Source organism: Gallinula chloropus (assembly GCF_964237585.1).
Source record: "Gallinula chloropus genome assembly, chromosome: 6".
NCBI classification, from domain to species: Eukaryota; Metazoa; Chordata; class Aves; order Gruiformes; family Rallidae; genus Gallinula; species Gallinula chloropus.
Window position 1 is genome coordinate 6,302,439 of NC_140091.1, and position 27,427 is coordinate 6,329,865.

The 27,427-nt window shown below is 41.5% G+C and overlaps 1 protein-coding gene across 1 annotated transcript; it reads right to left on the reverse strand.

Annotated features, from left to right (window-relative positions):
- Positions 1 to 524: 524 nt before the first annotated feature.
- PODN (podocan) lies at positions 525 to 24,336 on the reverse strand (the record flags this gene model as incomplete). Its single annotated transcript, XM_084265990.1, has 11 exons — positions 525 to 1,188; positions 2,496 to 2,690; positions 4,513 to 4,661; positions 7,214 to 7,871; positions 9,885 to 10,000; positions 11,654 to 11,810; positions 14,031 to 14,140; positions 18,185 to 18,249; positions 19,824 to 19,917; positions 21,579 to 21,835; positions 24,300 to 24,336. The coding sequence occupies 10 exons, from the start codon at positions 24,334 to 24,336 to the stop codon at positions 2,522 to 2,524; spliced, it is 1,812 nt and encodes a 603-aa protein (XP_084122116.1). The 3' UTR covers positions 525 to 1,188; positions 2,496 to 2,521.
- Between the last annotated feature and the right edge of the window lie 3,091 nt (positions 24,337 to 27,427).

Genomic DNA, 27,427 nt, shown 5'->3' on the forward strand with positions numbered 1-27,427 from the left:
AAAAACAGCTGGTGAAAAATTAAGCCAACTGCATTTCCAAGTAAATCCTGGAATGCAGTATGCAAACCAACACATGTTTCATCAGAAATCCTCAAAAGAAAAGGCCATTTCCTCAAGTAAATTAGCTACCTCAGATGTGGGACACTATAATCAAATCGGCAGCTTGTCATCCAAGTCACCTTTACCTGGGTCTCCTTATTTTCCATGATTCCAACAGGAGCTGAGAATACTCAACGCCATAAAACAGGTGAGGCTTTAGGAGACTATGACAGCAGGCATTGCCTTCAGACTTGAATTAACCAAAGAAATTTCTCTTGAGGCTTAACAGTTTTCTCCTAAGATATCCCACACTCATCTCTTCTTTCATTAATCTCACTTTTGACTCTTAATGTGAATGATAAACAATATATGAAAAATTGTATGACATATATGAAACCACATACTGCTACTCAATCTTCCAGACACACTTTCGGACACAACTGCCACACAACAGCAAGACAGAAACTTTACCAAAGCTCTGAAAAGCCAACATACAGATTTTTATATATATATATTCACAAGAGCAATTTTTTAATCTTAAACCCTTTCTATAACAGGCATATACTGCAGGCTTTGGCAATAGAGATAAAATATTATGGGATCCAGCCTTATTTTGTTTTCTCATCCAAATATACACATTGTTATAACAGAGGAATAGTTGCATCCAGAATTATCACTTCTGCTTGATGACCAAAATGCCTCATATCCTGCTCCACACATGAAGCTACTGCAAATATCCATTTTGCCTGATCAACAACAGCTTCTTTGGGGTGAAGGAAAAGAAAAGCAGCATATATGTGGTTCACTTAAAATGCAGTGACAAAAACAGCATTCGAAGGCATGTGTTCAAAACAGTCCCATATTGTTATTACAGATGGAAACAGTGAAGGAAGAGAAACAGAAGAAACAAAAGCCAGCTTTTGTGAGTTCCAGAGCAATCCCTTATGATCCTGGGTCTTGTATAAGATGATTTGGAAGCTTTGGAAAGGCATTCAGGGTCTCTCCCTGAATAAGGCACTGTAACACACTGTCTTCCTGGCCCAGTGCCATGACAGTTTCTGAGTAATTCATTGCACGTTTTGCTAAGTGTTCTCTGTGTATCTATATGGATATATACACAGACATATATGTAATTTTCCATATGTTTTCCTGCAAAACATCAGAAAAACAAAATCAATTACATAATGGAACACAGAATTCAGAATAGGCTAAACTTAGTACCCGCTGACATGTCGCATGTGCCCCAAACCAAACCAGAGATGAATTTATTTGGAAGCTGCATGTATTCTGAGTCTGTAGATATAAATTATTTCTTCCCTCAGAAAGATTTCTTATAGCCCAGCCAGGAGGTCTAATGTTTGACTTTCCAAGTAGCTTCTAGCCTTTTTAAGCCTCATCATCTTTTCATCTTTTTATCAGCACAATTTCTACAACTTCCTTATGTCACTCTCCATGACAAAAAGGTTCATTAGGAAAAAAGAAAACAAAACTTTTTTTTCAATTCTTAGAGTTTAGATTTCCAAAAGTAGACAGTAATATCTTGAACCTCATCCTCTCTGAACATAAAATGCTTAAGAGATCCATACAGCACATCCTTATTCTTCTTGTGTAGAAATGTCTTCAAACATCATTCTCCCTTCATCTTTTCTTCTGCAGCTGAAAAGAAGTTCAACTAGAGAGATTGAGTGGCTGGCCCAATAGCTTATGGAATACTCAGATCTTAATTTCAAGATTACCAGTCTGGAATCAAAGATCACAACCAGCAATTGGCCTCTCAGTGAATCCGGGTGAAGTGAGCAATGAACCCTCACCAAGACTTCTCAGTAGGAAAAGCAGAGGCCATTGTGAGAACTGGCTAACCTGGACGAGGCATCAACCCAGTCCTGTATTCCCATCTCCAAAAGTGATATTCTTTTGGTAAGAAATATGCCAATTATAGCATTATCTTCCCAGTCCAAGTGGGCAGTGACTTGGAGATAAACTTAATGCCGTGTTTAACACGTCTATAGGTCTATTTTCCTTTGATTTGTCTAATTTTTTTAATCCATTTTGAGCTCACACGATCTTTTGCATCAGTAAGCTTCATAGTTTGTTGTCTTCCTTTTTAACTAGTTGCTTAAAACTATCATGAAATACCTTTTCAGGAATCTAGTAAAAAATTACTTTCATATTTACCTCTTGTGACTGCTGTGGCTATAAGCAGAAGCCACTATAAACACTCCACTCACTGATAAAACAGATATATACTCTCTGCTTCATTTTTCAAAATAATGTACTTTTGACCCTTTTTGATTCTGCAATTTTGATTCTGAAAAATGTTTTAGTGAAAGTCTTTGAGTCTAGGGCTCAGGCACCCATTTGTTATGTTTCAATCATACTTCTAAATTGGAAATATTTACACAACAGTCTGAGAACTGGGTCCCTGATTCAATTAAACTACAGTTGTTACCACTCACATCATGTGCTTGTGTGAGTTCACATTTTATCTCAGTTCTTCTTCCTCTTCCTCATCCTCCATTTCTTCTTCTGATTCATCCTTATTCTTTGAACTGTTACTGAGTTCAAGGTTCCCTTCAATATCCAGTACTTGTAAGTGCTTTAGGTTTTGGAAGGTACTTTCCTTCAGTGCTCCAACAGCAATCTTATTAAACCTTTAAACAAACAAAAAGGCCTTCCTGTTAAAATAAACCCATTTTTATATCCAACACAGAAATGAGAAGCCTAGGAGGAAACCATTCTGTAGTTACTCAACTTACACTGACCCAAGTTACTCTAACTTTCCGGTGTCCCACAACAGCACCCTAGGAGTACTGACTCCTCCAGATGGGAAACAAAAACCAAAGCAGGTAAGATTATCAAGCAGGTAAATGCAGGGACTGAACAAAGTTTGCTGACAGTTCACTGCATTATCACAAAAGACCTTACAGGAAAATAAGAGGAAATATTAAGTATCTCCTACTGATTTCAAATTCACTCACCAACCTATCAAAAAACTACTTTCCTCCTCCACCCCAGACCCTCTTCCCCCTTTTATAACCATATTCTGCAAGGAAAAAAATCGTAATAGTGGAATTCTTCCCCCAGAAATTCTTTGTCGTGGTATTCGGCTCTCTCCTTCCCAGAGAGGAAAGGCATCCACTCCATAGCACACATTTCAAAGTGTAACTTGCTTTTTCAGGAGATTCTGTGTCACCCCTTGATAGTTTAATTTTTCTCCCACAAAACTCAGAATTCTGGTACAAAGAGCCCTTTTAGAAACAAAGCAAAATGCAGTAATTTTTCATCTGTTATTTGGATTTCTAAGAATATATTTAAACTAATCTGCAATTTAAGATCCTCTGACATATACTGCTTGGTCTATTACTTTCGAACATGCTTAGAATCATATTCTGTCTAGTATTCCAGATGTATATTATTATTTCACAGCATTTTCAGTGATTAATAGCCTTCCATTAAGAAATACAACTTAACTTGGGTGGAGTTGCCTCCTAAATATGTTAGCAAAACAGTTTTGCAAATTCCTTTTTTCTCTTTATATAGAAATATAGAATGTGGTATGTGGTTTCTGGTTTGTATCCAAGCATTCACTAAAAATCTCATAAATGTGAGCAGCTGAATAGACAGACTGCTCTAATTTACACCAGACTTTGTAATTTTATTTGCTTGGTATGGAACCATTCCTCCAAAAAGGTCTGATTCAGAACTTTAGATCAGTTTCCTTGCATGAAGACAAAATAAGGCTGTATTTAGTCTTTTGCAGCAGGCAGCCTGGGATCTTTGAACACATCCATGAGATCAGTTTAATCAAATATTCTCAAGGTGTTCATAAATTACCCCTAAGCAATATTTTCAGTATTGTTACATATTACTGGGCCAGATTCTTGCTTCACTTCTTGCACTATAAATTTCTGCTTAAATCAGTTACATTATATGTAAAAAGTTCAGTATCTGTCACCTATTAAAACAAAGTCCTCATCCAAATGACAGAGTGGGAAAAACAACAGAAAAGCTTCTATACTGAGTTACATAACTGTCACAGTTGTAACTCGTCATCTGTTTCTGACAAACCATCAAGGGAATGTGCACAACTTCAAGATTAGTCACACACGCCTCACTAGAGGGGGGGTGTTGTTAAAATCCAGGGCTAACAGACACAGACGAAGCTGTAGTCCTACAAGTGGAATGTAAACTTTTAGCTCGCAGCTGAATATTGGAATATGACATAATGTTAACCATTAATTTCCCAGAATTTAAGACTAATCCATTCTAATAAGCACAGAAAGGACAAGCTCTTAGAACATAAAGATGTGCACCCATGTCTTTTCTGAGCAGATGAACGTAGTTTCATCACAAATTGCTATATAGTTACTTATTTAGAAAGTTATGATTTTAAATACTTTCTAAAAAGTAAGCAACTATAAAGTGGCTGAAGAAGAAAAAGTCTTGTGTGTTGAAGTGGCAACTTGCCCTTACCTGAGGTAAATCCCCTTTATTTTGGGTGTGGATTCAAAAGCACTCTCTGAAACCGTTGTGATCTTGTTGTTCTGAAGATACAGATACTCTAGAGATTCTGGCAGGCCTGATGGGATAGAAGTCAGCTGGTTGCCAGCCATGTCTAGGGACTGTGAGGAAGAGACAATAAGGGGTCAAATAAATAATTTAATTTTAATGATTAGCAGCACTCCAAAAAGACATTTGACAACAAATAAGCTTCCAAAGAGTGGCTCTATACACGCACACATCCCCCTTTGGAAGGTTATTCATTAATTTTTTATATATATACAAACATACACACACATATACACATGTCTATAAAAATACATGTAGTTTATGCAAAGCTTATCCAGGATTTGTTGTGTTTGAAAAATCACCTGAAAACTAGCTTTATTTTTCATATGGTACTTTGGTGAGTCTGCTTCAGAACCCATTCCTTCTGGTGAGGTTAAGAAAATGACAAACACCATGTGTACAGTGAGAATTGTAAATTCTCAGTCATGCAGAAAGGTTCAGTTTGAGTTTATAGAGCAAAAACTGAAGTGATATTTCTTATAACATACCTAATTTAATCTACCTCTAATTTGCATCAAGGAAAGTGTGGCCATGACAATTCTGTTCTCTTCCACTACTATTTAGCATCATGATTATAGATAAGACATCATGCTGTTTTGTTTAGGAGTCCCAACATTTCTTTATCTCTGTCCCCAGGCTTTAGCCTGTGCCTGCTTTCAGTGAATTAAAAGCAGACTGGGTTTCAGATATGCATAACAATTCCTTGGAAGCTGCTACTGCAAACACTTCACTAGCTAAGTTTAGTGACTAGTTAGAGTTGCACATAGAAACGCCTGGAAATATTCTAACATGGAGAATGTATGAAGATGTCAGGAGTAAAGGCCGTGATAATTTCTCAGATGAATTTTAAACAAGAAAATGCATTGATAGAAGTGGGGGTTTTATCCTGCATTATAGCATTTTCATAGCACCAAGCTGACACACTACTTGCACATTATTCAAAGCTACACTTCTGCAAATGATTATCATGATTTCAGTGCTCTTATTCTCCACATAGTCCCAGTCTGGCAAACAATTATGTAAGTGTCTAGCTTTGCCATTGCAGATAGTCTCCTGTGATTTCCATGGAAACAGTGTGGCCTGAAGTGTATGCTAAGTACATGCACAATCAGGATCTTACGTGATGGTTATTTGTCAAATCCACTCCAGTGCACCTACTCATAAATGAATCGCTCCGTTAAGCCCTTAATGATAAAAAAGATTCATATATACTATCAAGGAAATAACTAACAAGTAGTAACGCTGGTCTAGAAAAAATCAACAGCCAAAAATGCAACATTAGTCTAAAAGAATTTTAAGTATGTGCTATTACCTTTACCTTGCTTAATACAAACAGGGGGTGCTGTGGAGTAGGTACAACTGAAAGGCCAACGTTTGATTCAGCAACGCGTTACTCTGGCTTGAGATTGTCATTCAAACCAACAACTAAAGCTGCCTAATCAGTCTCATGACCCGTTTTTGTTTGGGAAAAAACAACCCAGGTGACAGCATCTACATCTTATTACACTACTGCAGTGGAACAATTCCAGCATCTGTAATTCTCAATAGCATCTTCCTTCCAGACTACTTTTCATCTTAGATGGATTTGCATTCCTGCACACACACATATCAATGAGGTAGCAAAGAAATGCAAAATATGTTATTAAAGCCATGGACCAAATGTGCAGCTGGTGCAAACCAACTCTAAAGGTATTGTTGCTGGATTGCTGATTCAGATTCACTGAAAAACGAGCTGTTGTTTATTCCCAGAACCAACAGAAAGGGAAATGTTCACATAGATAAATGTTTGGATTGTCTGAAAACATGCTGGGGCCCGGTGTGACTTATGCTCCGTGTCCCTTAACCCTGATCTGCTCTGAGATGTACAAACTTTGCCTGTACAGTGACCGAACCATATGCACCATAGATAGTTGCCATATGACACAGGTAATACCTTTTACTGCAGGAAACAGGCTGCTGTCTAAACGGAAATGAGACAAATCCTTCAGCCAGTGTAACAATTCTGAAAGGTTGTTTTGCACAGCACAAACGTGATTGTGCTTGCCTGCCTTATGGTTTGTGTATAACTTTCTCCAACAATTAAGCAAATGAGAAGACTGCTGATTGAATCCAGACCTCCTAGCTGCTATCCAGGTGCCTTAGCCAGCTGAGCTGCTAAACCCTACAGCTTGGCCTGTCTGACTGTAAGCTGATGGGGCTTTGAGAATTAAGAGTGTTTTTGTTTATGCATTCCTTCCTCCTGCTGTCTCTCTTCAGAGCTGACCTTAAATCTTTTAGGAGACAAGCTATTTGAAAAGCATCATTTCAGTTTTAATGACAACATTCAATAATGTTTATCTGCGAATAAAGGACACTGTTAGGGTTCAGAAACAAAGACTTTACATTTCCCATAATTAGACCACTGCCCCGGCGAGCAGTGGGAGGTACCCACCTCTGGCACATCAGCGTGTCATTTGTACTCTAGAAACAGAAGGTGTAGTGCTTACAACACATGCCCAAAACACAAGGACCAAGCAAATTTAGTACCAGTGCTATACAAACGGCTTAGGCAGACAGAAGAGGACACTGTCATGACTAAAACAATTAGAGAAGGTGATGTTTCTACCTGAAGACTGCTGAGTTCTCTCCACGCTCTTGAATAAAAGGAATTTACTTTCAGTTTATTGTTGCTCAAATACAGTTCTCGCAGCTTAGTCATCCCAGACAAAGTCCCTTTTGGGATGACGCTTATCTCGTTCTCCTTCAGCTTCAGAATCTGCAAATTCTTGGGAAAGCCAAAGGGCACTGTGTGGAGATTGTTTCCAGAGAGATCCAAGGACTTCAGTTGTCTCAGTTTACGGAAGGCCTCCCTATGGATCTGGGGACTTTTGAGCTTATTGTAGCTCAGGTTCAGCTCTTCAAGGAAGTAAGTGGTTGCAAAGTCATTCCTGTTAATCTCAGAGATCTGGTTATGAAGGATCATAAGAGTTTTCACTCGCCGGGGTAGCCCACTGGGAATCCTTTCCAGCATGTTGTTGTAGAGGTGGACAGTGTGCAGCTTCTTTAAGCCGTGGAAAGCTAAAGGGTGAATACCTCGGGCTTTTAATTTGTTATTGTGGAGCAGAAGGTACTCCAGGTTCTTAATTTGGGTCAAGACATCTCTGCCAATCACCTTAATTGCATTCTTCTCCAGGTGGAGGAGGACGATGTTTCGAGGTAAACCACTTGGGATTTGTGAGAGGTTATTGCTGGACAAATCCAGATATTCAAGACTAGACAATTTCCTTGGGAAAGCAGGAAAGAAAACACTCTCCATTTAGATTCTGCAAGGTAAAACGATAACCAACTTCCCCTAGTACTTTACAATACTTGCTTTAGAGACTTATTACCTGGCACAGCTCCCACTACTGCCCCTATTTGTCTTATGATGTAGATGGCAGAACAAAGAGCTCCCATGCTGCCATTAGGGATTAGGCCTAGGCGCTGGCATTGCTCCCTAGCCACGCTAGCAAGAGAACCTCGTAAGAGTGCACAGACACCCCAAACTGCCACCTGGCTGAGACCAGAGATCAGTTTTGCAGTCTACTATTCTTTTGTTTCTCACCAAAGATGGTAACACATGAGCAATTTCAGTGAACAAATACCACAAGAAAGATGCTATGGGAGTGCCATTAGATGCAGAGTTTAGCTCTTGGTTTCACAGAAGTGTAGCCTGAGCAGGAGTATTTCTGCCTCTCTGAAAGGGTATACTGGAACTAAGAAGCAGGCCTGCTTCTCAGATGATGAAATATTACTCTTATGAGAAGTAGAAATGCTAATTCAGTGTCCTAGGCTAAGGTAGTGAACTTCTTCTGACCCTCCAGCATTATGGAAGTGAATCAGGGCTAGAGCTGCTTTGTGTAAGCTACTGAATCTGGATTCCACAGACTCAGTTGAAGCTCAAATAAATCCTCAGACCAGCCACTTATACCAACTGGATGTGGATCAATGGTATTATATGCCAGGACTGAGAAGCCCTCTATTCCCTTGTATGTCAAGTCAGTTTCTCCATTCAAATGACACTTTTGATCTGCATGGTACCACATAATCCGCTGCAGATGACTAGAACGTTTTCAGGAAATGCAGGATCTAATGTCTTACAGACTTTACTTACTGGTTACTACACTGCTATTTACAGCTATCCAAGCATGCTCTGAATGAGCTGATATATTCTCTGGGTAAAGCACGTTGCTGCTCCAAGTTGTAATGCCTCCCCAGCTTGCGTACATCTCAATAGCACTATGCTGTGCGCTACGAACAGTATCATGAGAGCAAGGAACAACATCCAGCCCCTCTGCTGACTGTGACTCTTGCTTTAGCTATAGCCACTGTACTCTATTCATCAAAATCCTAATAGATATGCCCAACATGACCTGGAGGTGGACAGGACAGAGCTATGGTTAATTACCAAGGGAGGTTTCTGAGAGTGGGACGTGGAAAAGGAAAGCATAGTTTGATACGTTTTCATGTCTGAAGATCGGAAAAGTTTACAGTATTAAGTATAGGCAGGACAGATGACATGATCTGGATTTTCAGGTGGAACATGACAGCACTCGGTGCAAGCAGAGACACAAATTCATTTTGAAGTGTGAGGTGCAAGGCTAATTTTAGGACAGCCAAAGGCTATTTCTGCTGTGCCGATTTGTAGCAAAGCTTTTGCAGCCATCTGGCTATTGAGCAGCACCATTGCATCCCCTTCTGCTCCAGCAACCTATCTGCACTGGGGTACAGCTGTGCCAGAAGAACACACACCTGTGTATCTGTGGGTGTTTTCAAGTCATAGAATCATAGAATCATAGAATTCACCTTCACTGATACACAGAAGTGGCTTTAGGGAAGATAAAGGTCTGGCCTTAACTTCCAGTGAACTGTCCTTAGAACTGGAAAGCCCCAAATAACCTCACTTTTGACTCTTTGGGAAGAAAACCAGCTTTCAACATTGTACTAAGTGGCCTTTTCCTAGAGGACACTTTGTACCTGGTATCTTGGCTCTGGTTCAGTCTGCCATTTATTGTTGTGTCTTTTGTATAAAAGTATTCTGCAGTTTGAATCCAAACCACACACCCAGACCTTTGCTTCTGAATGGCAGCATCTGAATCTAAGTCTCTTCATACAGACTGAGCAGAGAAATGCATAATGTCCTGCAGCTTTTAATAAATGTACCTTCTAAGGTGTGCTTTTTTTCAGTGGATATACTACTGAGTGAAAAAAGAGAGACAGACACAGAGAGAGGTGGAAACCACAGATCTCTGCCTTACCAGAAAGTTTCGTTGTCCATCCCTTCATTAGTCAAATAGTTATTCTGTAAATACAGCTCCCGCAGACCTGTAAGTTCACTGAAGGCTCCTTTGGGAATCTTCTCTAGCTTGTTATTCTAGAGTCACCAGAAGCACAAAGCACGTTATTTGGCATGAAGTGACATAGGACATTCAGGTTCTGCTCAACTAACACCAGGCAATTAAACTTCCAAAGAGAAGATACTTCAGTAGGCATTATAACTCTGCTTAAGATATAAATACAAATACTAGACTGAAATATTACAACCTGTTTTTACTGATTCCCCATGGACTCTTTGGGCTGAGGAGTGAGAAGTTGAATAGAATTAAGTTGGAAGCTGGGAACCAGCCATCCTTCCAGCATTAATGGCATTCCAAAAGGTACATTTCCTGCAGTGTAAATTCCAAAATAATTACTCCTGTTGCCTTAGTATGGCTTTGGAGTAGCCAGCAGGCAGACACAAACAAAATATAAAACTAAATTCCACTTAGAAATTCTATACAAGAATTGTAGGAATTATAAAATTATATATAAAACACTAGGAATTATAAAAGGTTATATAAAAAAAAGGCAAAAAAAAGATCTGTTATATCTAAGATACACCTTTTGGACATTATTGGGTGTCCCTCATCTTTCCCAATCAAAATATCAAGGTAAATGTTACTACTAACTGTGCACTTGAAAACAAAATGCTCATTTCTCTCCTCAGCTTCTCTGCCCTTAACACAACTGGTGACAGCAGGGAAAGATACAAGTTCAAAGTGTAGTCCTCAAAGTCTGAGACCTCTTTGGAAGATAATGATTACCTATAAATGGCAATAAAATGAAGAGGACTAGTAACTTCACACTTTGCAGAGAAATTCCAACAATTTACAGGATCAGACTTTTCTTCAAGCTGGAGAAGCCTGTTTTCTGGAAGACTTTAATGGGAATTAGCAGTGAAACCTTCAAGGGAAAAGAAAGCTGGGAGGCAACACAGAACTGCCTAAGTCCAGGGGCTGATAACAGACTCCAGTTTACACACGTCCAAGGAGCTGTCAACACCAGGAATAAGCAGAACCCGGACTCCCCATCACTGTAGCTCTCCCATTGTTAACAAGGCTGAGATCTCAAGCACAGACACGATTAAGTGTTTTTATCAAAATCAGATGACATGGAATTAACAATGCTGGAGACTAGTTAACAGCACAATTTCGGCTATTGCACTACTGTTGGAGAAGCAGCAGTAAAGAATCACTGATTCAAAATTCCTTTGTGTTCTCTGAATTGCCAGTTCAGTAGCAAACAAAAAATCACTGATGCTAGGAAACAGTAGCCTGCATGAAATGAGTTAGTGAGCAAAGCCAGGACACAGTGGTAAGCAGCTGTCAGGAACAACAGCACCATCAGTGGCAAACTTAACTGGGACACCAGTCACTCGATGGCCATGGAGAATGATCTACCTTCATGTAGAAGGTATGCATCCCTGTATGCAGCACAGAGACCAAGAGTGCTACCACACAGGCATTTGCAATACCTGCCCCAGAAAACACTGAGAAGCCCTTTTTTCCCATGAGCACACTGTTACTTACGATCAAAACCGGACAGATGTGGGAGACAGCTACTGTTGAGGATACAGCAGACAAGACTTAAGATGGGCCTGGGAATGTTTCCAAGTGCACAGAAATGGTTTGGCTGTGTAGTCTGAATCCCATGCAAACACAGTACTTTGTCACAATCATAAAAGAATACAAAACCTTGCTGTTGTTACCTTTAAGTGTAATTTATATAGTGCTGGCGGGAGATTCTTTGGAACATACTTCAAGAAATTGCTGGACATGATGAGTATCTCCACATTATCAGAGCCATTGAACATATTATCAGGTAACCCAGCATCTGAAAGTTTGTTGTTGTGAAGATACACAGATCTGTTGGAAGGATTAAAAAAGATTAAGTTAAACAGATAGTGAGATCTGGGGGTTTTGTTTACAGAGAGAAAGCTGTTTACAAACTGTATTTCAATCATTTCTTCCTTCCTTGGGATAATTAGATTTGTCTTTTAAAATGTGCCCGTTAATTTAGCCAGGGATATAGCTGCAAAACCAAATGGTTGGTCCAAATACTCTCTGAAATTTAGGTCTATTCAAAATCCAAACCTGCATGTGTATACAGATTTCATAAGTAGCCTTATCTTCTTAATAGGAAACTGAGTGCAAGTCTGGGATTGTGCAGTGCTTTGAAAGAATGTTGGTGTGGTGGCATCACTTGAGAGGGTTAGAACTCATATCTGATTCACAGATATGTCCCCATTTTTAACTCCTATTTGGAATCAAACCTGGGCTTTTCAGGCTTGCAAAAATCAATCTGTAGATCCCTTAAGAAAGGGCTGTCACCTCTCCATTCTTTCTGCTCCTGTCAAGCCTGGAAATACCCCAGGAAAGAGTTTCTGTCCTACTCCTAGAACTCAGAAAGGCATAAACTACTGACAGAAAGACAGAGCAGATTTACTCAGTCTTGAAGAATTCTGGTTTTTAATGCACATTTGGGATCACAAGAAAGAGGGTTCCTTATTTTTCCTTTGCCCTTCTTACTTTTAATGTTCAATATTCACAGAAAAGTTTCTTCAATCACATTTTTACAAATGCATTAATTTTTTCTTACATGGGTTTTAATTCTGCATGCAACAATTGACCCTTATGAAGCTAGTCCTGCTTTTCATTGGCTTAACTTCCAAACTAATTACTTTGACTTCTTTTTAACAGAAGAAATTAGAGGATTTTACTGATTCCACCCACCCCTTCCTTTCCTGTGTTTACCCCAAGATGCAGCAGGTGGCTAAAATTGTTAAGACAGATTAGAACTGCAAAAGAGCACAGTATCAAAGTGTGCTTTTTTAACTTGTTCTTGGGTTCCCTACCAGTCGTAGAGAACTTGGCAAGATCCTTCTGGAAGGAAGGAAAGGCTCAGTTTGGAAACAGAACTGTGTGATCACACACCCCAGGGAGTTCAGAGCCACACTGAAAATATTGTTCACCCTGCATGGTCAGCTGTACTTTTAACTCACAAATATTTGCCTTTCTGAAAACCTTGCTTTCCAAATAATCAGCCTGAGACCTTGAACTCTGCTGAGGGCAAATAAACCAAGTGAAACCAACTATGTGTTAGGATTTTAGATCAGCAATCTTGGAAATCAATGAGTTACTATGTTGATTTAAATTACTGTTGGTATAGGAGTGTGTAAAATAGTGCAAGAAGTTTAATATGAATTCAAAACACAGCAGTTTCTGCAACTCAGATTAAGGAAGAAGAGATGTAGATGTATATATCTGGCTTCTTTCATGATGAGATACCATCAGAAATCAGTGACTGACAGCTTTTTCAGCTACCAAGAGCCTATGAGACTAAAGTACCAGGTAGCTTCAGCTCTCAACAGATTTGGTTAGAACTGAGAGTTCTTCAGCTCATCACAAGGCAGCTCTAGGAGCAAAACTGGGTCAGCTATTATTAACTGCTTCCAAACTTGAATGTGTAAATTGCTACCAATAGAGTCTGAGATGCCTTTGCAGGATTTAGATGCTGTCGTTGTCCGAAGAGCCTTGGGAAAAGACTGGTCTCATAAGAGGCCATCTACATGCATCTGAATTTGAGGTGGGGCAATGTTTTCTCCAGCTGAGAAAATGACAACCTGAAACTAGCAGAGAGACCTTTGAAACCAGACCTGAGGGTATGAACCACTTCTGAAGGTGCTAAAGTGCTCAGCTGCACTGAGTACTGTACTCTCAGCCGGATTCTGTTTTTTTCAATGAATGTAAATGTAATAAAACTAGGGATTTCTAAGCAGTTAATCTCCATTTTGAGGAAACCAAAGCTGTTTCTTTCAACTTCACTTATAACTGATACACAAATAAAATGGAGACAATTTTTAATTTTTATCTATGCAAAACTATCTGGCAGCCAGTAAAAGCCCTAGGAATGTACTTGTCTGTGGGATTATTTGATCTTTCATGCTGAGAATAACAAACAGTCAGCTGCTTTCCAAAAAACATAACTAGGCAAGAACATGGTTTAGATAGATAGCTTCTTATCACTCACCAACTGCATCCAAGCAGTAGCAAAACCTGTTATTGTTTTACTTCCTGATCCCTTACCTCAAGTTTGGTTTCTGTCCAAAAGTGAGCCCATATATCTTAGTTAGATAATTGGCTGCAAAATCTGCACTGATCAAGGTATTCGGTAGGAATTTCGGAGCCACTGTTAGCTGCAAAAGAAATACACAGGGAAATTCCAATTAAATGCAACAAATGTTTTAACCAAGTGTTAGACCAGCAATAAAATACTTGCAAATTTAGTTTCTCTAAACCAGCAAAAATAATTGAAACTATGCATAGATTTCATGAACAAAAACAAACTGTCCTCACTCACTAATCTCTCCAGGAAGGAGACAGACTTTTGCTCCAAGATATGTGAATGTTTGTTTTGGTTGGAGGAGTCCTGTCTCTTTTTGATGGAAGAAATCAAGAAATTGTTATTCAGAGAGCAAACACATTGCTTATTATTGTTCCTAATTCCTCAGTCTGCTGTGCCAAAAAAAATCCAACCCACCTTACAGTGGCCTATTGCTTACTCCCATATGAAAGTGTGTTGGGGAGCAGGAACTGTCACTTCATCTGTCTGTTCCAATATTGCACCCATTTACAATGACCTTTTCAACAGAAGATTCAGGTTCCAAAGGACACAGATACTCCTGCACTAAATGTTGGAGTAGCAGATGGGACTTTAAAGGAAAGACCTAATGTACACTGATACTTTGTTCACTGAAAAAATGATGTATCAGAAATAAAACACAGAAAGGTCCTGCCTCCAAAACTCTATGGTTGAGAAGAGGTATTGGATTTGCTCAGTTTTACAGAGCATTCAGTTCATATAACTGCTAGGTTCACTGAGTGCCAGCTAATAGCCAAGTCATTCATCTAGAAACCAAGCATCCAGGTTACAACACAGGCTGGAGGACAGTACTCTGGAAAACATAACCCCAGAACATTTATGCATCTAAGCCCTTGGGAATCAAATTCATAACATGTTGCTGTAGCAGACATGATCCTTGAGTCCAGAAGCAGAAGACTACTGAATTGCAGTAGCAGGTGCAAACACCATGCTTACAGATGTTAACTACAGAATTAATGAGACTGCTCTTGCAATGTTTTATGTACACTGAAAGGGTCCAGAGAGAACATCTTTTCTAGGGAGACATGGAAGTCTGTCATCTAAAGCTTTGAGATCAGGATGGGAAACTGGGCAATGGAAAACAACTGCCTTCTGGCTTGAAATTCTTTGAATCCATAAAGCTTCTTCCTCCAGCACTGTTGTGTGAAAGAGAACTCAGACCTCACAGCCAGCTATGAACAGCAAGACTCACACCAGGAGAAAACATATTTTCCAAGTTTTTATTATGATAAAGTTGACATGTGTTATTAATAATAATAATGTAAAACCAAAAATATTTAGAAAAACAATATGTGAGAGAACAGTTTATTGGAGATCTGCCTAACCCAAGCTTTAGGCTATGTATTTATCTAAAGAGTGCTTAGATCTCTCTCTACCAGTTTGTCGAATGTGTATTGATGGTGCTATATCCATGAGCTTGCAGTTTACTGGACAGATAATACAAACCTATTTTTAAAAGATTAAAGTAGATTATTTACTGGTTTTCATTTTCACTTGTGCCAGAACCTCCATCCTTAAATTGGTTTAAATGTTTAATGGTCACAAACATAACTAAGTCCTTTCCTACAGGTCACACTCCTGTTAGTATCTCCAGATACTACATAAGCAGTAGAAACAGGCGTTTTACATCTTTACTACAGTTGCCATGGTACTGCTCTTGGCTTTACTGGTCATCTCACAACTCCTGACCTGGAAGATTTGATTTCAAGGAAGTTGATAAAGGCACTCGTCTCTGACTAGGAAGGTCTGACAGTGCCTCAGAAAGAAATAAGTCTCTACTGTGATGTAATATTGAGAATTGAGAGACAGGAATTAGACTTAATCACAGTGGCATATAAACACTTTTCTCCTGAAACACACTCCTAACTTTTATACAAAATGAAGGGCACGTCTCAGATACGTGCTGTGGAAGGTGTCAGAACCACAAGAAAGAGGAAAGAGAAGTTTCACCCCAAAAAAAGTTTTTTAGTTGGTCAAGACTTTGCTTTGGCATTTCAGCACTTAGACAGGAGATGAATTATCTCTACTGGTTGACTGCTTGAAGGATTAATACCGGATAGTTCTATCTGTTAGCAAAAATGAAGTTGGCTGAGTAGCTTTAACATGCTGCCTAATAAGCAGCAATCTGCATTTCTTCATTTGTGGTTTTCTTGCAGCTTTACTGAGGAATCTTCCTTTCCATGTGGCAGATAGTGTTTCTCCAGCATTAACTAGTGAGTTAACCCATGAACTCAAAGATTTTACAGAAGTTATTACTGGCTTTGGAACAAGTTTTCTCGTGTATAACAAGCTTTGACATAAACAGAAGCACTGGATCCATGTGAATCCCACAGCACTTTGGGGATACTGGGAAGTGTAAAACCTGTCACTAAAATCACCATGTTGCAGCAAATAGTAATGACAGCTGGGGACCTGCTCTACAGCTCGGTGGAAGGAATTCTCATTATTAACAAGGGTTACTGTGGATACTATGTGACAGGAATGACAAGAGTGGGGTGAAAAATTAAACCAGAAACTGCAGGATCTGTTCTTAAAGTAATTGTTTCTCATATGCCAAAGAAAGCTTTTAGTCTATTATGATATTTCTTTCCTCCAGCCATGCTAGTTTAACGGAAGATAATTTAGCTACATCTGATGAGATCACAGTTGAAGATAAAGCAGCATTAAGATAATCCATAAAACAAGGAGCAAACTACCAGCAAATCCCTGCTCTCCTCCAGACACTGCAGTTACTTGATCTGCAGTGTTTCCTGCTGCAGACTGGATGCAGTTTGAAGCCAATCTGGTTTGCCCTGGCTTGTGATTTATAAAGAAACGTGTTATTTTTGTGGGTCCACGACTTCTCACTATAACTGGTTCTGACATTCGCTGATGTTTGCATTTTCTTTTGGGATCTTTTTCTCTCTGCAGCAAAGCCAGAAAAACCAAACACTTTGTTTTGTCACAGAGGGAAAATTGGAGTGCAAAGTTCTGGAATATTAGTCACAGTCTGGCTTGTTCCTTTTTATGGAGTTTAACTGCCAAGATTGTTATATGGAAATGGTGCTTGAAAGAGAGAAAAGAACACAATGTTACTGTACTAAGGAATGGGTTCTATTCTCAATCACTCCATACGGAAATCTATGGAGTGATTCTGGATATGTCTTGGCCTGACTGAAACCTAAATGTGGCCACATGTATATAAACAAAACATCAAAAGGTCACATATTTTAAGAGGATAATAAAATATATATACAGACATGTATATAATATATACACACACACACACACACACACATATATATATATATAGAAAAAGAGGGCTGGAAGGGCAGGGATTCTGCAGATAAAATAAGCTCTGCCTGATGATTTAACTTATATTTTTTCCATGGCATTTCAGTTTCTTCTGCAGCAAATATTCGTGGACAATAACTGGGGAAAAAGCAAGCCATAATGGGAACACCACAGATGTAAGGGTATGTAAGAAGTGGTTTCATTTCCTAGCCTGTGCAGAAAAGATGTGCTTCTGTAATGATCCAACATGGATCATTAACAGAAAAGCACCTGGGATCTTCTCCATTAAAAAAGAAATTCAGCTTCTACCACTGCAGGTAAAAGAATAAATTCACAACTTGTGCAGTTTCACTGTGTGTAGGTATCCACCTACATCAAACCTACTTAAGAATGGGGATGAGGGAAAGCTGGATAGCTTTTTTACAGATTTTGATGGTTAAAACAAAGGTATTACCAATTACCCCAGATCTTATTTGGATACAGGCAGCTGCCAAATCTGCAGCTGATTCAGAGCCTACTGAAGTGAGTGTAATTTATAAATGCAGGGGCTCTCTGTACCTCCTTACATACAGAAGGGAAACCTTTCACCAGTTGCACAAAGAAGCATTCAAAATATACTCTCATGTGTACCCTCTAACTTTTTAGTGTACTTACTGTCTTGACCTTAGATGAACCTGCATTAGAATATCACTTTGGCACAATTTCACTTACGTAGAATATATATGTTAAAAGAAGTAAAGACTTGCTTGTTTCACTTTCAGAACCCAATTAGAAAAGAACTCTGAAAGTCTTGTGAGCCTCTTACCTTATTGTTTGCCAGGTACAGGTAATTCAGGTTCTCCAGATGCTCAAATGCTTCCTCTGGCAGCCCTTGAAACAGGAATAACTCTAATCAGTGACCCTGGCACTTCATTACCTCTCTAAGTGAAAATATCCAAGGGTAGCTTTCTCTCTCAGACAACATCTTTAATGTGAGATTTAAATATTTTGCATTGCCACTGAAACAACCTGGCCCAGACCTATTGTTGTTTTTGTTTTGGTTGGTTTGTTTTTAATAAAAACCCCATACCAACAGACTGCTAAGAGCAATGCAAGACCATTAAAAACCCTCAGCTTGCAAGACTTGTGGCCAGCTCCACTGGCAAGGGTCAGGTACAGAGCTGAGCAGGCTTGCTGTATGGTTGGTTACTGGTGCTCACAGCAAGCGTGCTATCTGAGAAGTGTCTTTTGGCATTTGCTCATGAATCTGCAGATTGGAAGGACATCATCTGAGGTTGTTTAATGATCAGATCAATCTAATCTATGACCATGATGTTGCCAAAGTAACAATGGTAGCTGAGTATCATAACCCTTTTCTTGTTCTGCTCCCCCACAACCCAGCTGGCCAGGCAGTAGCCAGCTCAGAAAGCTCATCCAACTCAGAGCTAACCCTCCCCCAATAATTATTAATTTTCAGCTGAATCACCACATCCAGCTGATCATACAAGTGGAATTGCTGTCACAAATGGAAAGGCAAAAAATGATAACCGTAAGTCAAAGGTGAAGCTATTTCCCTTGTCTAAATGTGTTGTAAACTCAGGGCTGCACTGAAGCTCGTGAAAGAAAGATCAAGCCCCAAAGGTAATACCATCGAAGTCTGCATCTATTAAGCACAGCCTTCCTTGTACCATGCAAGGGTGGTATTTTTTGGTTCCATGCATAATATGCCCACGTTCTCAATAAAGGCTGTTCTCTATCACTGGAATAAGGAGCTCAATAGCATTCAGAGCAACCCGGTGACAGACAAGCTAACAACAATTACATCTTTTCTATTGCATATCCTCCTGTCTTACTATTTACTCCAATTCCTGGGTTTATTTGCTTTCCTTACTAACTCCTTGTCAAGTTTCTCTAATAAGCATATGACTTAGTAAGCAAAACCAGACTACAAAAATAAAAACAGTTTTAGAAAAATGGCAGAAGTTGCCTTATTTGTAATACATATTATTTGTATTTATATTAAATTTGACAAGGACTGAACTGGAATAAACTGCACTGAGTGACCAGACTGAACTAAACAAGTGGATTAAGAAACAAGGTCAGAAGGAAATCATTCAGCATGTAGACATTTCTGGTTCTCCAGTGCATTGCATTGATGTGCCTGTGGGACTGGAGGGAGTTTCCTGGACGAGAAGATCTCACGCCACAGTACGCAGCGCTGCTGCCAGGTCTCCTCCATCGGTTCCGTAAGGCTGCATTCTTATACACTGAGTAGTATATTTCAGATGATAAAGTGCCTCCATGATCTGTGTGATGGCCAAAGGAGTGAGCTTTACAGCTAACCTCTCCAACCAACATCAGTCCATCACTCTGCAGCTTTCCTTATCAGCTGTCACTGGCCTCACCGTGTACACAGGTGTTGTGGAGGCACAGGCACAGGCTCTGTCCACTTCACTTCAACTTACCTTTTGAAGTTAGCCTGTTGTTTTGCAAATTGAGAGTTTCCAGTCTGTAAAGACGAGCGAGCTCTTCTGGAAAGATTTCTTCTATCTGGTTATTCTAAGAATGTGGAGAGTATTAATCATCCCAAAAACCCAGACTGTGAACTCCAATAAAATTTGGAAATGAAACCACCATGTCAAACCATTGTCAAGACTTCTCTCCATTACGAGCCAAACTCAGATCTCAAAACCAAGACATCCAGACCCAGCAGCATTTGAAGGCCTGAACCAGGTTTTATAGCTTGTGCTCTTCTCCAGAAATATCCAGCTTAGGCACTGGTGGCACACAGAGTGCGATTATGCCTGGCAAGGCCTATCCTCCATCTGCCTCAGCCAAACCTCGTGGCTGCAGCAAAGCATTTGCCACAAGGTTGGCACCTTGGACTTCTGAGTTTATTACTTCTGTTATTTACGTGTTGTTTAAAAAACAACTTGTCATAGGCAGTGAAGGCTATTGAATCAGCAGGGAGAGTCAAACTGCGCTCACTTTCTCTGGTTTTACTGTCAGGGGTTTCTGCTATCAGATTTTCATTAACACACTGACTAACATTTGACAATTAATGAGTGATTCCAGTGGTTTAGAAGACCAGTCAAGGACTCACTGTGTGAAATCCAGGCCAGTGCACAGAAAGTGACAGCTGCTGCTCCATAAAGATCCTCTGCTTTTGGCAGTAGAGGCAGGAGCCATGGCTAGCACACGCCTGGGACAGATCTGCTGAGGAAGGTGCCAGCTTACATTACAGTTTTGCACTTGGATGGAAAGCTCTGAACAAAATCTGCGATTTATTCATAGAACAGAATTGTCAAATGGGACCAATAAACACAAAGCAGTTGGTTAAGGGCCAGAGAGGCATTGCAGAGCAGCCTGGAACTACTGCCTGGTCTCACAGGAGGAAAGGCCACTGGGCTGCCATGCTCTGGCCCTGCCCACATCCTCGGGTGTCAGAGCACAGATAGGCAAAGGATGCCTATATAGGCATCAATTAACTAACAGCAGAGCATGGAAACCTGCTGACAGTCTAGGACAGACCACTGCTTCCACCTGAATTTGAATCTTGCGTGCACTTGTCCTGACAAAACACGATATAACCATTTGCAGTGTAACCATTTCCAGCAGTCCTGACTTTCCCAGGAAAAACGACCCAATGGTCCCCGGGCATCAGGCTGCCCAGTGAGCGCAGCACCAGCTGTCTGGATGTCACAGGCAACACCACTCTGAGAGATGGATGGCTCAGATGTGCTACACCTGTGACTTGTTGAGTTCACATGCTGCAGGGAGCCAGCTTGAGGGGGAGACCGGACACTGGAGGCCACAGGTTGGGTCTGTGTCAGGATCACTACACATGTTCCCAACACAGACATAATGCTGACAGAAAAATTCTCATCCATGAAGTAATTTAGCCCACCCTTTCCAAAGACACCTCCAAATGAACACAACAGTAATTATCACTTTGGTCAAAGAATTATTTTCTCAGGGCTGGAGAGAGAAAGAGGTGAAAAACCTCTTAGCTCCCTGATAATTAAAGCTGATAACCAGGTGTGTTGTGGAGCACAAGGGCCTGCTGCACCTCCTGCTTTCAACACGAAGCCCAGGAACCACGCCAGGAAGGAGCCAGGTTCAGGCGAAGGGACAAGGCCCCGCCGGGCCGTGAGACCCCGGAGGCAGAGGGGAAGCATGCAGGAGCTGAGGGGGTCCGCGGCCGGGCTCGACTCCCTTACCTGCAGGGAGAGGTGGTTGGTCAGCTCCGGCAGAAGGAGCGGGAACTCCTTCAGGTCGATGCCGCCGCAGTCCACGACGCCCTCCTGGGTGCAGCCGCAGTCCCGAGGGCAGGCGGGGGCCGGGCCTGGCGACCGCCGCCGTTCCACAGCGCCCTCGGGGAAGTCGTTGTCGGCGGGCGGCGGTGAACGGGCGGCGGCACAGCCCAGCGCCAGGAGCCCCAGCGCCAGCAGCGCCCGACCGCCGGCGGGCATCGCCCCTGGAAGCCGAGAGTACGGCGTGGGGTCGGGCCCGGGCAGTGCCAGAGCGCGGCCCGGCCGAGCCCTCCTCCATCTCCCGCCCCGGGGCCGCTGTAGCCCGAGGCGCCCGCTTTCCCTGGGTGCTTTGACGTCCTTTCAAGGCGGTTTGGGAACTGGGCTGAGAGTGCCTGGCGCTGCCCCGCCAGCGGGACCTGCCACCGGGTCCCCGGCTAGAGCCAGCGGCCTGGCAGCATCCCTGCACCATCCCTGAGCCCTCAAGTTACTTATTGCGTTCTTCATCTTGAGAAACACCAGCTGATGCCGAAGATTTATAGAGGAGGTTATGCAATGTTACTTCTATGCAACAGTTGGTCTTATTCCTCCTCAGAGTTTTGCATAGGGAAGAAGCTCTTTTTGTTAACATAACCGAGGTGTGCTGGCAAAGAGCGACCTGGGCTGCCAGGGTGCCCCTCAGAGGGGCTGCGTCACATGCATCGAGCAATAACAAAAGTCTGATAGCTACTGAAAACAAAATGGGCTTCCTATTGATTTTGGACAGTGCTGATCTGAACCTTAGAGGCCTGGCCAGTGTTCAGCTTTTATCTTTCTGGCAGCAGGTTAAAATAATTCAAACAGAAGTTGAGTATCTCCTGGAAACGCCAGCTGGCCCTAATCCAGTCCCTTCGGTCTCATTTGTTGCCCTTCTCAGATTTCATACATAATGATTTGCAGCAAGGGCTGGTAACAGCATGTCTTTTATCATCTCCACTATTCTTTGGTAAGTATTAAGCAGTGATGAGAGTATCTTATTTAGGCTGATCTTTTAAGGTGAAAAAGCACCATGAATTCGTGACCTTAGTATGAAATAAGCACTCTGTTCACCTCTGCCAGCCAGGGTTCCTTTTTTGCATCGGAAACAAGAACCTCCCAGAGCCAGACTGGCTGCTGTCAGAACTGGCACATTCCTGTTTACATCCACAGGGCTTTGCTGCATCAACTGAAATTCTCTTTGGAGCTCTCTTTGGAAGCTTTGGAGAACTCCTGCTCTCAGTCAGTCAGAAAAATCTTCAACAATTTCCTTAAACACTGACTTACACTCAAAGAAATGGAAGAAGGTGGAACTAAGGGTCAGAGCATCCTGAGACATGGATGCTTTTTCTTCGTTCCTGGTGTTTCCTACATGTGTTGGGTGATTTCAAGCATTTAACACTGCTTGCTTGATTCCTTTTTCCCTCCACTACTCCACATATTTGTAAAAGCTGAATATAATGAATTAATCTCCTTTATAAAACATTCCAGAGATCAGATGGTGTTCCTTATATGGCAGCTAGATATTAATAGTGAGATCAAAATTGGCCATATGCATGTGCCAACACTGGATTAGTAAAATCCGTAGTATTTGGTGACCTAATCTCAGAAAATATTTCAGAAATTTTCAAGAAAATGATCTCAGAACACATGATATGTCACATCTCTAACAAAGTATTTTTCCTACAAATCAGCTTACCCTTATAGATAATTACAAAAGAAACTAAAGGAAAAAACACCTTCTTACATGCAGGTAACAACCAGCCCTGCTGTAACAATACCAACACTGTTCCCATAGCACACAGTTACATTGTGGTTGGCATTGGGCTTTACAGATTTACAACGTGCTGACTTTTCCACATATATAGCTGAAAAGATGTTAAAAAACCTAACTATTGTGTCTATTGCACACTCAAATTTCTGAGACAATCTCACCCTGTTGTCACCAATGCGAATGCTTCTGCTAGACAGCCTTTGAAGTGAATGCTGCTCCGGTGCCACGGGGAGACACTTTGGATACAGAAACATCTGCTTGCATCTGGAGCGCAGGCAGTAAAACCAGGCATGATTTTGATTTTCTTTTAGTTCAAAGAAAGTCTGAAGTAACTCACTCCATTTAAATTCATTCCCATGGGCCTGATCCAAAGCCTTATTAAGAAACCTTATTAAAGGAGTGGCTCAAAACCCACTAGAAAGAGACCCCTTCCCTTGCTGTCAGTGGGCTTTGCATCAGGTGCTTCCACCCAAAGACTAATGTTACACTGCAAGCAGCTTAGGAGTTTCTGTGGTAGCATCTTTCTGTGTCCAGACAGAACCACCACTGATTTCTGCACCTTGCTGCCACACAGCCCCAGAAGCAGAGTGTTACAGAAGGCACAGGCTCAAAAAGCAGCTGAAGTGTTGGGAGTTATTGTATCCTTCTCAATGATTACAGTTACCTCCATAAACCACAGAATAACATAAAAAATACCTCATCTCTGTATCATTCTCTACATGAATTCTCATAGGACACACACAGAGATGGAAAAACATCCTCTCCTTCAATATCAAGAGGTTAACTGAGTATATAAATTACAGTTAATATCCCTTCTAAAAGCTGCAGCTGAAAAGCAGGCTGCTGGATGTTGTCTGACAACCCAGCATTTAAAACAAGAAATAAAGTGCTGAAAAACTCACCTTTGCTGTCAGAAATCCGATGAATGGAGAAGAACATTTCTCTTGCCCCCACAGGCTCCCTCGGCTCATGCCATGTCAGTTACACGCGCTGAGCTCAGAGCAAGTCTCCCCTTTCCAAGCCAGATCCTTTCCAGATGTGAGCAGCAGAATTAGAGAGTGTAATAGGCAACCCTCTACCAACGAGAGTTTCCTGCACTTCCCAACGAAATCGGAGAGGAATTTTCCAAAGTCACCATATGGGAAAATGTGAGTAGGAAAGAGGAAGCAGCTATAGTCTGGATATAAAGACTTCAGGAAGAAACAATCTCCCATTGCTTTTTGTCAACATAGTTTGCAAGATCAATGACAGATGCCAAAAGCAAGCATGCTGGAATTGACAGAAGAGAAGCAGAGATGGTGTATGCTTCAGCATTTCCTTGCAGGTTACCAGAGCTGCACCATTACCAGATCTTTAATTTTAGCTGCATTCAATACAAAATCTGAATTCCAGGTGGGAATGTCCTCCCATTCCCCAGGGGTCTGGTTCAAATTAGCCAGAAACAGACAGATCAGCAGTTTTGCCTGCATTTCATCTCCCTCCCCTCTAACTCCCCCTGGTTTTCAACCCATCAACTGATCCTCATGGATCAGGGACGATAGGCTGAAACTACAAATACCTTAGCGGTGAAGTCTCCAAATTTGATATTACACCCCATCTACCCAATCTTTTGTACCTTCTAAGCCCTGTATTACAGCACTAAACATCAAAACAACCCTCCACCACAAACACACACACACTCACTCACTCACTAATTCCAGCCCTGGTCCTGTTTAGCCCAGAAGCCTCACATTTCTTATTTCTCCCCCCTTGGCAAAAAAAAAAAAGAGGAACATGCTGTTTATAACACAGCATGCTCTAAGTGCAGCAGCAATTCCAAGAAAGCAACACAGCTTTTTGTTGCTGACAGCAGAGCTCCTATTTCAAACATAAAGCCACCTGTTCAGTGAATGCCCCGCAGCGCCCCGCACAAAACCTCCCCAAACCGCCCAGAGATCTGTCCTCACCGATCACAACCTTCTTGCTGGACTCCAAAAAAGGGACACACTGATCTTTTTCCTCTTGACTCCAGCTGAACCGAACTCTAAAGCAATTAAGTTATTTCCTCCCTCTCTTCTTCCAGGCTCCTATCAACTGGAACTGATCCCCCACTGTGCCACGTGTAAGTTTCAAAAAGTGTGGGAAGTTTTTACTAAAACAAAAATAAAAACAAAGAGAAAAAAAAAAAAAAAACACCCTGGCTGCTTTTCCTCGGTGATTCAGAGATCCAGGATGCATTTGCCTGCTACCCTTTCTATGCTCCAGCACTCTGAGTCTAGGCAATAAAACTACATTTTGTGTTATGCTGCATCGTAAAGTCAGTGTTTTCAGGCAGAAGGAGAAAGTGTGATGATGTAGGAGGACCACCCCATCTTACCCCTGTCTGCAGGCAGAGAGGGGAGGAGGAGGGTGATGACCTGGCTCACTACTGATGCCAGAGCAGTCTGCAAGGGAGACAACAATGGCAGGATTCACTCTTCCCCTCAAGTGAATTTTCATCTGTGTTTGTGTTGTATAATTACAAGAATTAGGTGCAGGAAACCTTTCCAGTCAAACTCAAGTCGTTGTACTTTGCATGTTCCCTGCTGATGAGAACAGTGGTGGTGGCAACCTAAATGAAGAAACACTGTTCAGGTTTAAAAACTGAAGACTCAGTTTAATCTTTAGCATGATCACTTCTTCAGATCACACAGGAGGGAAAGAAACAGGTCTTTGGGCGAACAAAAAGGCCCAAGAAAGCCAGTTAGTGTTCAAGGACCATCTCCACCAAACACAGGAGTGATGCATCCCAAGAAAGAGGAAGCTGGGCCAAAACACCACAAGGCCTGCATGGATGAACAAGGAGCTTTTGGACAAACTCAAAACATGAAAAGAAGACTACAGAGGCTAGAAGCAAGAGCATGTAGCTTGGGAGGAATAAAGTTGACTGAGCAGTCAGAGATCAGATTAGGAAAGCTAAAGCCCCAACAGAATTAAATCTGGTCAGGGACATCAAGGGCAAGAAAAGTTTCTGTAAGTACGTTAGTGATAAAATCAGGGAAAAGGTGGGCCTTCTCCAGAAGGAAATGGGAAACATGGTTACCCAAGATATGGAGAAGGCTGGGGTTTTTTTTGCCTCAGTCTTCACCAGCAAGTGCTCCAGCCAGACCACCCAAGGGAAGTGCAGGGGCTGGGAGTATGAGGAACTAGCCACTGTAGGAGATCAGATTAGAGACCATCTAAAGAACCTGAAGATGCACAAGTCCATGGGACCTGATAAGATGCATTCGTAGGTCCTGAAGAAACTGGCAGATGAAGTTGCTAAGCCACTCTCTATCATGGTAATCTGGGAAGTCATGGCCATCCAGTGAAGTTCCCACTGACTGGAAAAGGGGAAACATAACCCCATTTTTAAGTAGGGAAAAAAGGAAGTATAAGGAACTACAGGCCGGTCAGTCTCACCTCTATGCAGAGCAAGGTCATGGAGTAGATCCTTCTGGAAACTGCTCAGGCACATGGAAATTAAAGAGGTGATTGTTCACAGCCAACATAACTTCACTAATGGCAGATCACGCCTGACAAATTTGGTGGCCTTCTACAACAAGGTTAAAGCATTGGTCAGTAAGGGAAGAGCAACTGACATCATCTACCTGGACTTGTACAAAGCATTTCACACCATCCCAGGTGACACACTGAACTCTCAATTGGACAGTCATGGATTTGAAGGGTGGATCACTTGGTGGATAAGAAACAGGCTGGATGGTTGCACTCAGAGTCATGGTCAACAATGCTCAATGTCCAAGTGGAGACCAGCAGTGAGTGGCGTTCCACAGGGGCTGGTACTGAGACCAGTGCTGTTTAACATCTTAGCCAGTGACATGACAGTGGGATCAAGGGCACCCTCAGCAGGTTTACTGACAACACACAGAATCATACAGTCATAGAATGGTTTTGGTTGGAAAAGTCCTTCAAGATCATCAAGTCCAACCACTTACCTCATGGAACCACAGAGAACCAGGACAGCACAGAGGCGGCTCAAGCCTGTGAGACCTAGCTCTGACTGCAACTATTG